This window comes from Mchenga conophoros, linkage group LG1, assembly GCF_057382185.1.
Source record: "Mchenga conophoros isolate Kocher_MC1m ecotype Shallow Benthic linkage group LG1, M_conophoros_male_GT1.1, whole genome shotgun sequence".
Classification (NCBI taxonomy): Eukaryota; Metazoa; Chordata; class Actinopteri; order Cichliformes; family Cichlidae; genus Mchenga; species Mchenga conophoros.
In genome coordinates this window covers 16114592-16128527 of record NC_140526.1, presented here as the reverse complement: position 1 = coordinate 16128527, position 13936 = coordinate 16114592, and the positions used below count along the sequence as shown (strand labels likewise).

Genomic DNA, 13936 nt, shown 5'->3' with positions numbered 1-13936 from the left:
AGAGGGACAGTCCAGCTTGTTATCAAGCCTGGATCTCTGGAGATAGTTCAGTGAGTCTGATTAATGTGGCAGGAGGCATCTCTTATTTCTTAATTTTACATAAAGTTTTCTAATGTATTAAAACTGGATTTTAAAGATCTCTAATTCTCACTCTGTCACTAACTGATCAAGTATTTATTTGTGTTTTTCTATCTACTCCTGCCCATCTGTTTTTCCCCTGAACTTCCTGTTCTGTACTTTCTCTTAACACTCTTTAGCACATGCGCGTGCCCACACACACACACACATACATACAGCAGCTGTCAGAACACACATTGATTGGGTTTATAGCTTGTTAGGAAAGTGGAGATCATATTTCAGCTCTGCTCATTAAGAGTCAGCACTGATGTCACTTTGGCTCCTTTTTTGGTTACATAACACACACACGCGCGCGCATGCACGCACGCACGCACACAGAGAGGGCTATAAAATTATAAAATGAATTGGAGCCAACACTTAAACCATTGACTATACTGGCAGCTTTGTGAACATGTGACTGTAACATTTATTAGCATAAATGCACTCTCATGTGTATTACCGATTTCCATTCTTATTGCTTCTTGTGTGAATATCATCATATTGATAAAACATCTGCCTAATACAGTAACATTAATGCAACTGCAGCATGATCTTATTTTGCACCTTATTAAGTTAACCAGCAGTTTTATACTAATTTCACAGTGTACAATTTTAATCATTTTAAGTCTTAAAAACACCAGCTGGACACAGGATGTGGCTATGAATGGTAAACCAAACAAATCTGAAACTTGAGCAATTCGATAAGACTAATGCAACAAAAACACGGAAAGCTTCGGGAACCTCTGAGAACTGGCATCACCAACACTTTTAAGACCTCATCATGAGGTCAGTGGCTTTATAAAACTAGTGATGTGTCAGCCTTCGTGACATGTGTTTTTAGTCAGTTTTATCATAAGCATAGTTAATGGGGGTATTGTATTACATTTTGACTACGATTGCAGAATTACATAATCATTTGTTACTGCTCCTACGAGGTTCGGTTGGCACATAAAAACCATCAAAACAGAACTGACATGAAATAAGGGAATAACATTATTGCATTTTGGAAAACAGGCTGTAATTTGTGTCAGGAGCTGATCATCCAACAGGACCTGGCACTGCTCGAGTCACAGAGCAGCTGACCTAAGGAGAACAAAGTCGGCCGCCTCTTTATTCACTAACTGTGTTGTCATGTGGAGCAAAGCAGTTTGTATCTCAGTAAGATTTACAATCACTTTCTCCTATACACACACACACAGAGTCTCCAAGAGCTGAGACAGACCACTAACCAAATGTCACATGACAGCCTTCAAAATAAAGCTCTTGCATAACCGTAAGGGCCTGGAAGCAGAGAGTCTGTTTACAATGATCCAGTCTGAATTTGGATGACTTTCTGTAGGCTTTCTTTGTGTGTGTGTGTATTTGTCTGTATCTGTGTTTGGTCTCTATGCCCTCAGACGTTGCTCACATCTTTCATCTCACTGTCCTGATGTTCATCAGCTGAGCGTAACATCACAAAGCAAGCTGGAACACGACATCAGCAAAAACAACATGAACAAACATGTTAGTAGGCGCTCGTACTTTCTAACAAAGTAGTTGAGGGTCTGCTTATTTAAAAGTTAACTTAGAAAGTTAACTATAAACCTCCTTTTTGACAAAACACACAAATATAAACCACATGTTGTAAACGAACTATTTCATACTTCAGGGGTGTTAAACTCCCTTCAGTTAATGGGCCATATGAAGCTCAGTTTGATTCCATTAAAAAATTCCATAGCTTAGATTTCCTTTAATGTTAAGAAAGCTTGATATAAAGTTAAAGACACAAAAGATTGACTACACAAGATGCCACCCATCCAGGCAATCAACTCTAGAAATGCTTTTAACTTTCCATGCATTTTCTCACCCATACAAGTGCCCACTAGGAGTAGCAGTGGATTTTATTGAAAAACCCCAAAATATTAATGACTAATGATTAATCAGTGGCAAAGCTATCCAGTGGGCTTGAGTGAATGCACGCTTGACACCACTGGCCTGTTTTCTTGACTGCTTATTTAACTCAGGGTCATAGAGAGGCTGGGATCTAACCCAGCTGGCACAAGGCGAGGGCAGGAGGGTGCCAGTCCATCATTGGGCTAACACAAAGAGACTGACCATCACACACTCTCACCTCCACACACATGTAGACAGTTTGGAATCACCATTTAACCTCAAAAGCATGTATTGGGACTCTGAGAGGAAGCCAAAGAAAGCAATAATAAGTCATGTGCTGTTTTACTTTATGATTCTTAGTCTGTTTACACTGTTGTCAGTTTTATTTCCTGGCCTTGTTAGTTTGCATGTTCCATCCCGCCAAATATCTCAGCCGTGTGGTCCTTCACACATGTTTACAGATAGCCATCAGTCTCCTCAGCATATATACCTGAATTTGTTCTTCTTACCTGCCAGAGTGTGTTGTCTCCTTCAAGCTTTCCAGTATTCCTAAGGTTTTTCATGCCTTTTTGGTGCTCGTAGTTATTTTCTGGACTTCAGGTACTTTCTGTGGAGTTTGGACTTTTGTCAAACTCAAAACCGTTCTGCATTCAAGCAATGGTGCTAAAATGCTGCATGCCCTACTGCCCTCATTTCAAACATGCATGCACCTTAAAATGAAACCTCAGTCTTGTTTACAGCCTGTGGGAGTAGAGTTTATATACACACACATTCTCAGTCTGCCACTAAGCACTCAAACACAACATATTTTTATACCAAATATTCTTTATTTCTCAGGGTATAAAACATCTGTACAAATATATCAAACACAAACCAAAGCCCTCGGTTAAACAGAGAATTGTAGCAGTGTTTTTATATGCAGAGAAAATGAAAACACTGGCGCTTCACACAGGCTCAGTGGACTAGTTTCCTAAGAGAAGCTTTCAGCTGGTGTCTCATGTGAGTGAGCTCAGGTGTCCTCTAGGGGGTATCAACCTCAGTAAAACAATTGAACCTCAAAAATGAGACCTTCTGTTTGGCAATGCTTCTGTTTACACTCACATAACCACGTGGTGCAGTCTTGTGCAATCAGAAATTAGGTCAACATGGGCATTTAGTGCCCAGTTAGGTCTAAATGTGCATGAAGTTGCACATTTAGACCTAAAGTAAACAGAGGATCAGTTCTTGTTGTAGTCTGACTCAAACATTTTCCTATTGGATGACTTTAACTTGCTATCCAATAGCACTACACAAGTTACTTATTGATAAGTGTCCTCAGCAGGGATAATTAGGTCACTCTGGAATCCAGTTCCAGCACCAAATCTACTGCAATAGCTAAACTCAACCACATCTCTGAAAACTCATAGCTCAATAACACCTATAAAACTCCTGACTTTGGACCTGCTCCAAACACAGAACATTTCTGTCTTAGCTTTAGAAGAATACCAGCACACCACATGTCTTCTCTGACTGTCTTTAAACACTGCTCACTTCCCGAGACCGATCTGTTCTACATTGCAATTCCTTACATCCATCATACAGTGCAGGGTGCATGCTGCTGTTGAACACTTGGGGGAAAAGGGGGGAGGGGGCAGCTAAAAGAAGTAAAACTTAATCTATGCTGTTTTCTGGTAGCACAGTCAGTCTTACACATTAAAAGTTGTATCACATGACAGCAGTTTGAATTGTAATATCCTATTAATCAGTCAGTCATGAACAGAGTGGCATAATTTGCATGCTTTATGGAATCAAATTTTAATGTATAAGGAGGAGAAAAAATCATCAAGGAGGATTTATCCTCAAATCCAACTCAGACCTATGTAAGAATATGTTGATTTAATGTATTTCAGTAGGTATACATTTTTTAAAAAAAAAGTATATTTACTGAAAGACTGCAGTGAGCAAACATCCTACTTTCCAGAAAATTTAAACTAGGTAAAAGCTGATAAAGGGAAACACAAGCTATGATAAAGACTCTGCATGACCTTTAGCCTACTTTACTGCACCATCAGCCAAGACTGCACACAAACAGCAAGACAAGTAACCTATTATGCCTTTTCCCCTGCAAGAAACAATGCGTTTGCTATCAAGCCTAAAACACCGTGAAACAGTGAAACCATTCAGTCTCCACTGTAACATCTTCAATAGAAAGCTACCAAGCAGCTCTAGTAAAACCCATTCTAAAGCTGATCTGTTTTGCTTTTTCTTATTTTCTGTTATACATCAACTGTTACACTCATGGATGGTCGTATTAAACACAGGCAAATTTTCAAATAATGACATCAGATATCCCTGTGAGCCCAAAGGCTGAGGCTGTTTTTTTACTCTTGGATCTTTATGATGTCACTGAGAGGTGATGACTTTAATATGGTAATTTCTGAGCACAGAAGCTCCACCCACCTGCCAAACTTTTCAGACCTTCTGTTTACAAGAGGAATCCAAAAAAGGTTGAAAGGGCCTAAAAACAGTTTGTTTCAGACAGAAGATGACAGAAGGCCCAGTGCAAGAAACATAAGGATTATTTTGAACTGTGACTCATGCAAACCTACTCTAGAGTCCAAGAATAAATATGAAGCTGAAAATGAGCACAAGAGTGTAATTTACTAATTGGCTGAAAATATGCAACTCTGACAGAAAACACTACGTGGATTCCAAACTGTGGATATTTTAATCTAAATAAAAGTCTCATTATTAAAATGAATTGAACTTCCCAGGCACAACATGGCTTACTCTGCTTCACACCAGTAAAGAACCCAATGGCCACAGATGTGATGCGGGGTAGTTCTTTGGGGGAAAATGCTTATTTTTGAGAACTGTACAAGGTTTTCACACCACGCTTAAAAGCCAAAATACCTGTCAGTTACATCTTACATGGGCCTGATATCATTGTAACTTCACACATCCACAGCCTCAGTTATTTTTATGTCACTAACAATACAAGAAGGAAAATATGTCATTAAATCAAATCTTTTAAACAATTTTAAGACCCTGAGCTTTAAACCATTTGCCCAGGCCATCCTTTTTGGTGCCTCATTGGTGGATATGTATGCTGGCTCTTGTATATATTTTTACTGTACTCTTTACTCTGTGCTGTTTAGAATCTGGTCTGTGATATGTTTTATGAAGGCCGCAAGCTGAAATGCGTCAGTCAAATAATAAATCTGTTTTTCATAATATAATTATCTTTTTTTTTTCTAATAAATTCTGACATTTAACTGGGAAGTTAGATAAAACTTCCAAATTTTGAAATGCAGCTATGACAGTGTTCATGTCTGATCTCTATGAATAATTGTGTTTTATGCTACAAAATGGCATAACAAACATTGTGCTCTTTCCTGTCTGCTGCAGTGACTTTAATACAACGGGCCTTTTTAGACGGAGACACTGAAGAAAAATAAAACAGACCCTGCTGGTCTGTGCTCTCGGTTTAGTAACTATGGTGTACGAAGGAAGGTGTGGCAGCTGAGTGTGTGACAGCCACATGTTTTCCATCTTCACTTTTGTTTTTATTGCTGCTTTACAACACATAAAGCTACATCTATTTGAGAGAGGACAGCCTGCAAGCACTATCACAGAAAACAGTAAACACAGGGTTGGCTATAACAGTGAGGGCAGAAAAACGGATGGTTAACATTGCTAGTAGAAAATTCAAACTTCACAGTCTTAATTGCATTTAAAAAAAAAAAGGTGAAGTCACTTTCTTTTTTTTCTTTTTTTTTGCAAACTTACAGAAACAAGCACATGCAAAGAGCACTGCGTGGGTTTAATTACATTACGTGCTCATAGTTAAGGTTGTTTAAGTGTCTGCAAAGATAAATCAAACCCACATCAAGCAGAACAAATATCTAACATCAATTGGCTTTTATTTGCCTGCCTTGCAGCTTGTGCCTGTAGATGATTTAGATTCGAATGTCTCAGTTTTAAACTGAATTCTTCATTTCCATGTGAAAAGAGCCACTTGAGTACTGCACTGAGCAACGTTCTCGTTTGTGGAACAATGCGATCATGAATTACAAAATGTCCTCCTGCCCGATTAAGGTCAAGCACCAGTCACCAGCACAGTGCAGAGATTTATATTTAACCACGCCACACTGGTACCACTCTATTTTAACAGATTGTTCAGTCTTTCAGTGATAATGGGGGCTAGATGAAGATGATAAAATACCACAGCTACCAGTGGAAACCCAAAGTGGGTCACTGAGTCCTGGATCCAGGTTGTATCTTCTTGACTAAAGATACAACTTGCTATTAGAGAGCAGTGGATATTCAGACATGCTTTTTAACATATTATGATTTTTTCTTCATTATCTGGCTCCTTATTCTTTGAAATCTCACTTTTGATCAAAGCACAAGAAGAAAGACATGATTGGCACCTATCCAAAGCCTAAGCCTCACCGAACCTTTTTCTGTCAGGACACGCTGAAAACTATGCTTAATTTCATGCCAGATCTAACAGCATAATTGTCCAGATCAGCACTATAATAAAAGGGGAAAACCTGATCCAGGTTATAGACTAAACATGTGTGTCACCAGGAAATACTTAACAGTTTAATAAAGTTTTTTTTTTCATTATGAATAACAATGGCCCCAGTTATAAAAAGCAGCTCTAAAATTAACTGAGGGTTGGACTTGTTCTGACTATAATTATAGCCACTGATCATTGTCTGGGTCAGAAACTCCAAAATGACAACCTTTGGTCTGGTCCGGTCTATTTCAGTTAGCAGTTCTTTCTAATCATGGGCATCTGAAACCAGACTAAATTTAGAAGCAATTTAAAAAAAGGACCAGGAATTGGACGCACAGTTTTTAAGCCACCAATAATAACAATTATATTCTGAAGACAGTCCAGTTCCCCTCCAGGGTTCGTAACCAGGCTGCATAAATCCATTATAGGTTGGATCTAACTCCAGAGAAAACACAGTTCCAAGTTCCTGTTCAAATCTGTACCAGTCTAATCCTGAACAATATTATCACATCTTCTGCTAGTCCCACAATAGAACTGGTTCATGCCAGTTTAATTCCAGGAGACACAGCACCACCTTCTCCTGCAGGGAGGCTCAGTAGTAAATCTCATCCAGAATCCAGAATGGGGGCTAAAAACAAAATATTTTACATCTGTGACACTTCCCAGCCGCAGTCCAGGAGAGGTCCTGTATCCGTCTCCTTTTAAAGAGAAAACCACCTTTCTGTGCTTGTCAACTAAAACCCAGCTGAATCAGACAAGAATAAAGTCTCCTCTAAGCCACACAACAGTACCTTCTCCACCACGACTTTGACAGACTTTTCATCTTGTCCGGTGTCTGTCTTTGCTTTTTTCTGCGTTTCTTTTTCCCCCTTTGGTGCTTATGGGAGCTGTAGTTCTGCAGGCTGGCCAATATGGCTGTGTCAAACACTTCCTTGAGATTTTTTTGGGTCAGCGAAGAGCACTCTAAGTAGGCCACTGCTCCAATCTCCATCGCACAGTCCTGGGCATCCACTGGGTCCACGGGTCTTTCACGGTACTTCGCCAGATCAATGAGGACCTAAAGAAAATTACAAAAATATGAAATAAATATACTTACTAGTTTAAGCAAATAGCATCACATCACCCCAATACTATTTGTCTTAGAATTGCTTTTTACATTTTAATTGAGCCTTTTAAGGTATATCTGGATCTGACTTTAAGTTATATCTCTTTCCCCCTTGGATGCCTATTAGAGTCAAATCTCATCTTTATGGGGGAAAGACATACAGCATAAAAGTAGATCCAGGTGTGGCCCTTGTGGCTGTTTTAAAGTCAAGAGGGTGACTGCATGTTTACATGAGCACCGGCCTGAGGAGATCCTTCTCACAGAGTTAGTTATTGTTTTCCCTTTTCGGTCCTCTTAATCTGTATTGCCTGCTTTTAGTCTTCCTTTTTATAATTTTTTACATTTTTTGCCTGTTTTGTATGTTTTTCGTCTAAGCTCTTGTTTGTCTCTTTTTCTTAAATGAATTAGTCTTGTGTTTTTTCCAATTGCTACTTGCTGGAAATGGACTGACATTTGTACTGATCATTCAAAGTGCTTTAGACTACAACAGATATATATATATACCCAGCATCATCGAAAAACGTGTAAGCAAAAACGTGAAATCTATGACGGTCAAAACATGAAGTGGACATGAAAATGGACACGGTGGACCAGCGTGTTTATTACACGCTTTGATATCAGATTGCATCTTCATACTTTCATTAAGGGTAAATTGCATCCATGGTCAATTTTAGAATTGCCAGTTAAACTCACATATCTTTTTACTGTGGGACGAAGCCAGAAAGATTAGAATCTGACAACACTGATGTATAGCAGGAACACATTTGCAGGAACCTGCTTGCTGTAAAGTGACAGTACTGACCTCAGCACACAATCAGTTGAGGAGACAGGAAAGATGCATCTGTACAGGCTTTAGCGTTTTTATGCACTGGGTAAGTTGCACAAAAAGGTTTTATAATCCAAACAGCTACAGCCCCTGAGTATACATGCATGTGCTTTTTCCTACAAACACATTATGCAATGCCAAAATTGCATTTGGTCATAATGTCGAAAGTTGCAACATTACCAACTTGTGACATTGCGACAACTCTTCTCTGTGGTCACAAAAAAACATCCAGACAGCACGGAGACTTGGACATTTACGAGGCTCCAGTTTGTGGTGCTGCTGAACGATGCTGTGTTTCTAATATTTACTCTACCCTGACTGATTTAAATGGAGCAGACAAAATGTATAAACCTCGACAGTGGTATAACTAAGGCTGCCAAAATGACCATAAAGGTGAATAAATATTTCTCTACAAGAGAATCAACACCAGCTGAACGTCATAACCTTCAAAATGTTACAGTTTAATTCTAGATTCACAACCAAGCTGTGCAATAACTATAATAACGCTTCCATTTAGTTTGTGCATGGTGTCATTGGTTTACACAATGATAAGAATGATAAGAGAGAGAAACAGGCAATAGAATTACATAAATTGTGATTTATGTACAGAATAAAAATCAACACCTTGACATCCTCTCTGAGATCACACTGCGTCCCGACAAGAACCAGCGGCGCAAAGGGGGCGTGTTTCCGAATCTCTGGTACCCACTTCTCAGGAACGTTCTGAAATGAGGCAGGGCTGACGACGCTGAAGCACAGCAGGAACACATCTGCACTGGTGTAACACAGAGGGCGCAGCTTGTCGAACTCATCCTGGAAAGGTTGTGAGAGACCGAGAGTGTTCACACAGAGATACTGTGATTCATCACTGCCTACCTCTGCTTCAAGGCAGTGGTTCTTAAACTAAAGGACGGGCCCCACTGCAGGTGGGATGATGAGGACTAGGAGTAACACAATGTTCAATTAATGTGATTTTGGTTTTAATATATAGCATACTTAAGCTATCATGCTAACCTTTAGTTTATTAAAGTTCACCTCAGATCCCATTTTACTGTTCATGATAGATAATAATTGGTAGAAGAGTGTGAACTTTATTTCTGCTTCTGGTATCAGAAAAAGGCCTATCAGAAAAAGTTTGAGAAGCACATTTTATCAAAACCTAAAAATTGTCTTTCTGTTTTTCCTTGATCTCCAACTTTATCTTTCCTCTCTCATTCAATGTCCCACTGTTTTTGAGGGCAGCTGATCATTGTAGTGATAATCTACCATATTATCCCAGCAGTGCACTTTTCTCTGGAAGTGCAGGTTTAACTTTTGTTTCTTGCCATTTGCTATAGAACCAGGGTGATTGTACAACTGATGATGCTACATGTCATTAATGTTTGTCTTCTCTCTCCCAGAGTTTGTATTTTCTGCTGTTTTTTGTTTGTCTGTTCCTCCTTTCTCCTTACTCTTCTCTTTCCCCTCATTCTTTATCTGGTTGTACCAGAAGGCTACCACTTTCACTGGCTACTAATCAGATCTAGGTTGCATTTTAAAATTTTTGTTTTAACCTTTAGAGCACTACATGGACAGGCCCCTCCCTATATTGCTGATTTGATTCACATATACACCTCTCTCGTAACCTCCGGGGGACCACGGTGTTCCCCCACACTCATTTCAGAGCTTGAGGGGACTGACCTTTCCTTGCATCCAGACTGTGGAATGCACTTCCTATATTTCTACAGCGTTCAGACTCTGTGGAGACCTTCAAAAAGCAGCTAAGGACATTTTTATTTCAAAAAGCTTTTAATTAGACCAGGGCTTTTATGATGTATTTGTGATTGTATTGAGTTTTTGTTACCTCTCTTGTGAAACACTTTGTGACATATGTCTGTGAAAAGTGCTATATAAATAAACTTTTACTTACTGATTTACTTTACTGTTTCTCTTCCTGCTAAAAATAAGTTCTTTCTCCCCATTGTCACCAAATCCTTTCTCATAGGGCATCAGCTGATGGTTGCAGTTTCCAGATACTACAAACTGTCTTACATATAAATACAGCTGAAGTGAGCTGAAAAATGGTGATTATAATGTTTTTTACATGTTACATGTCAAGGTTATTACAGCTAACTAAAATGAAACTTAAAAACTAAAACTAGATGTGAAACTAAAATAAAAATAAAAACTAGAACCAAATGAAATGATTTTGTAAACTTAAACTAACAAAAATAAAATAAAAACATAGAGGAAATGTCCATTTTTAGTTTTAATGTTTGAGTATTTGTTACTTTGGATCAAATAAATGTATTACAACTTGCCTGATGAGTCACTGATAGACTTGTTTTTTTGAGACTCTATTTACAAGACTGTGAGCTGACTGTGAGTTAAAATGTTTTGGGGTTTTTTGTTATACCTATAGTAATTTTCCTAAATCTTGCCTCTGATTATTATTATTATGCCCTCAAAAATAATGCTTAAAAAACTAACACTGAAACTAATAAAACATAAATTAAAACTAAACATTTTTGAACAATAAAAACTAAACTGAAATAAGAAAATCCACTCTGGAAACTTACTGAAACTAAACTGAATTAAAAACAAAAAGTCAAAATGAAGTAAAAATAAAAACTCATTAGAAAAAAAAAGACTATAATAACTCTGGTGCATGATTATGTGATTATACTGCATGTGTGGTGATTTTGTTTTACCATATTTGTTTTATCTCTATCAGCATATACCCTCTGTTTGATGTTTAACCAGTTGTAGCTTATCACAGTGTTCTACATCTTCCACTATCTTCAAACAAACATCTACTCCTTCGCAAATGTAGACAGAATTACATCACTTCCTGTGTGCCAGAGAGTTATTCCAAGGAAAGACCTAGAGATACACAAAACACTGATTTATCTTTAGTCTGTGAGTAATCCTAATCTATGTTCCTGTCATCTATGAAACATCCCTGCAATGTAGAACCTAATGAACTTCATGTTTTAACCTGTTTACATGTTATCCCACTGACTAGGGCTAGGACGTGCATTGTCCTGTTTCAATGCAGCCTCTTTAGCACGTCTTACCCCTCTTCCCTCCCATTTCCTTTGTAGCTCAGGCAAAAAAAAAAAAGGCATTTGTCTTACTGGATGCTACTCAGACAGGCAAGAAAGTAAGAAAGAATGATTTCCTTGGGAGAGGCATTGTGTCCAACATGAATTTAAAAAAAGAACAACAGGAAACACTGCCCTCTGAGTGTCTAGTGTTAGTTTGTACAGAGGTCACTGACCTGTCCAGCTGTGTCACAGAGTTGTAGTTTAACTGGCTGCCCGTCCACTGATACCACCGCTACATGCACACATGCACACACACACACACACACACACACACACACACACACACACACACACACACACACACACACACACACACACACATCATCTTGAGGTTAGTATCACCAATGTAAAGTTTACTGTTGTAATAAAATGACAAACTTTGACTTTGATGACAACACAAACTGGCAAAAAAGTCAGTATGATAAAAAAAAATTAAAAGAATATGAATTAAAATATTTAATATATTAAATAAGTCAAGTAAACACATAAATCAATCCCTTGAGACAGCATCTAGTAGGCAAAACTGTGGCTGTGTGAAATAGGATCATTAAAGCCAAAGATATCATTTCTAACACTTGATGAACTGAAACTTAGATCATTGGATTTATTGGATCCTATGAACCATGTCATGAGTTTCTCCTATTTTTTACCTGAGAAGTTGTCAAACGCAGTCGGGACGTACTCGGTTGGATAGCCGTTGGTGGTGTAGCTGACCACCAGGCTGGTTTTCCCCACAGCCCCGTCCCCGACCAGGACGCACTTCACCCGCTTCTCCGCTGCTCCGGCTCCCGCTGACCCTGCCGCGGATCGCCGCGTCCTGCCCGAGCCTCTGTCCCGGCTCCGGACCCTCCGCGGGGGCACAGGCGGAGCAGGGGACACCGGTGCCGGCTTGTAGCAGCCATCGCCCCGCTGGGGCATCTGGCACGGAGAGGAGGGTGACATGGAGCCCGAGGAGACCCGGGCGGGAGGTTCAGTCCTGTTGAGGGCCAGTTTTCACTCCGTCCATTCTTCCGTTAACGTCCGCCACAGTTTGTCAACTGACTTTATGTGGTAGCCGAAGCCCTCTTCCTTTTAGTTACCATGGTTAAATCACCAAGGTTGGACCCGAGGCTCACCCAACACAGCCCCTTTAAGCGTCATGATTTATTAAATTATTAATGAGAGTCCGATTCTAAGAGCGGAGGATGAATTAACGTTGGCCGCTGGTCTGAGTCTATGTCCGTCCAGACGTCCAACGGACAGACCCGCCGCTAACTCCCCTTCAGTGACATCACGGTGCCTCTGTGTGTGTGTGTGTGTGTGTGTGTGTGTGTGTGTGTGTGTGCTTGGATTACAGGTGTTGTGGGGACACATAGCGGTTGCACGCACTCACACTGTATGGACTTGCAACTCTTCGGAGGACAAACTCTTCGGATGTCTTACAAATCCATTAAGGTTTAGATTGATGTTGGTGTTAACTAAGTAAAAAAAGTAGTAGACGATGGTTTCATAGACTGAAATTTGATCTATTTTTTCCCTCTTTTTTTCCTGTTGCTTTTGTTTTCTTTCTTTTGAAAATGCTCTGCTGCTTTCATCAAGCATTATAGTGGCGTTTTCCTTGTATGAAATATCAGCATTATAGTCTAACATCTTTATTTTCATTTTTTGAAATGAAAACCATGGTATGTGGTTTTCTCTTCTTTTTGTCTATTCTGGAGTACTTACTGCAAATCGCATACCACATCTTATCACACCACAGCAAAGCTGGTTTACTGGTAGCCTATTATGTACTTTACTACTGGAACTTAAAAACAAACTGAAGTCAAACATAGAGGAACAAAAGATCCCCAGTTCACAGAGACACAAATGCCTTGTGGTTTGCATATATATATATATATATATATACACACACATGGATACACAGTATATGAGGGGGGAAAAGTTTTGTCCAATTGTAATGAGTTGAAAGTCAATATTTGGTGTGACCACCTCTATTCTTCAACACAGTCTGAACTCTCATAGCCAGCTTTCTTGTGATTTCTTTAAGTGGTCTTCAAGAATAGTTCTATAGGCTTCTTGTAGGACATTCAAAGTTCTTTTTTGGACATTGGCTGCCTTTTGTTCCATTTTCTGTCAAGACGATCAAGTGATGCTGAACCCTCCCTTATTTACACCAAGTCTAAGCTGATGGGGGCTTCCCACGATGTACTGAGCATTTCTTTTTCACTCATCTCTTTTCACTTTCTGTGTATTGATACACCACTTTGCATTTAATCATTACTTATAATTAATATCTGGCTCATTTCCACAGTGTGTCTTTTGTCCTGTCCCCTTCCTCTCACCCCCAAACGGTTGCCCCTCCCTGAGCCTGGTTTTGCTGGATGTTTCTTTGTCTTAAAAGGGAGTTTTTCCTTCCCACTGTCACCAAGTTCTTGTTTATAGAGGGT

At 39.3% G+C, this 13936-nt stretch overlaps 1 protein-coding gene across 1 annotated transcript; it reads right to left on the bottom strand.

Annotated features, from left to right (window-relative positions):
• Positions 1-2811: 2811 nt before the first annotated feature.
• Positions 2812-12773, bottom strand: rhoua (ras homolog family member Ua). Its single transcript, XM_085267818.1, has 4 exons — positions 12161-12773; positions 11684-11742; positions 9049-9237; positions 2812-7550 (listed from the first exon to the last, which is right to left on the bottom strand). The coding sequence occupies exons 1-4, from the start codon at positions 12450-12452 to the stop codon at positions 7266-7268; spliced, it is 825 nt and encodes a 274-aa protein (XP_085123944.1). The 5' UTR covers positions 12453-12773; the 3' UTR covers positions 2812-7265.
• Positions 12774-13936: the final 1163 nt, after the last annotated feature.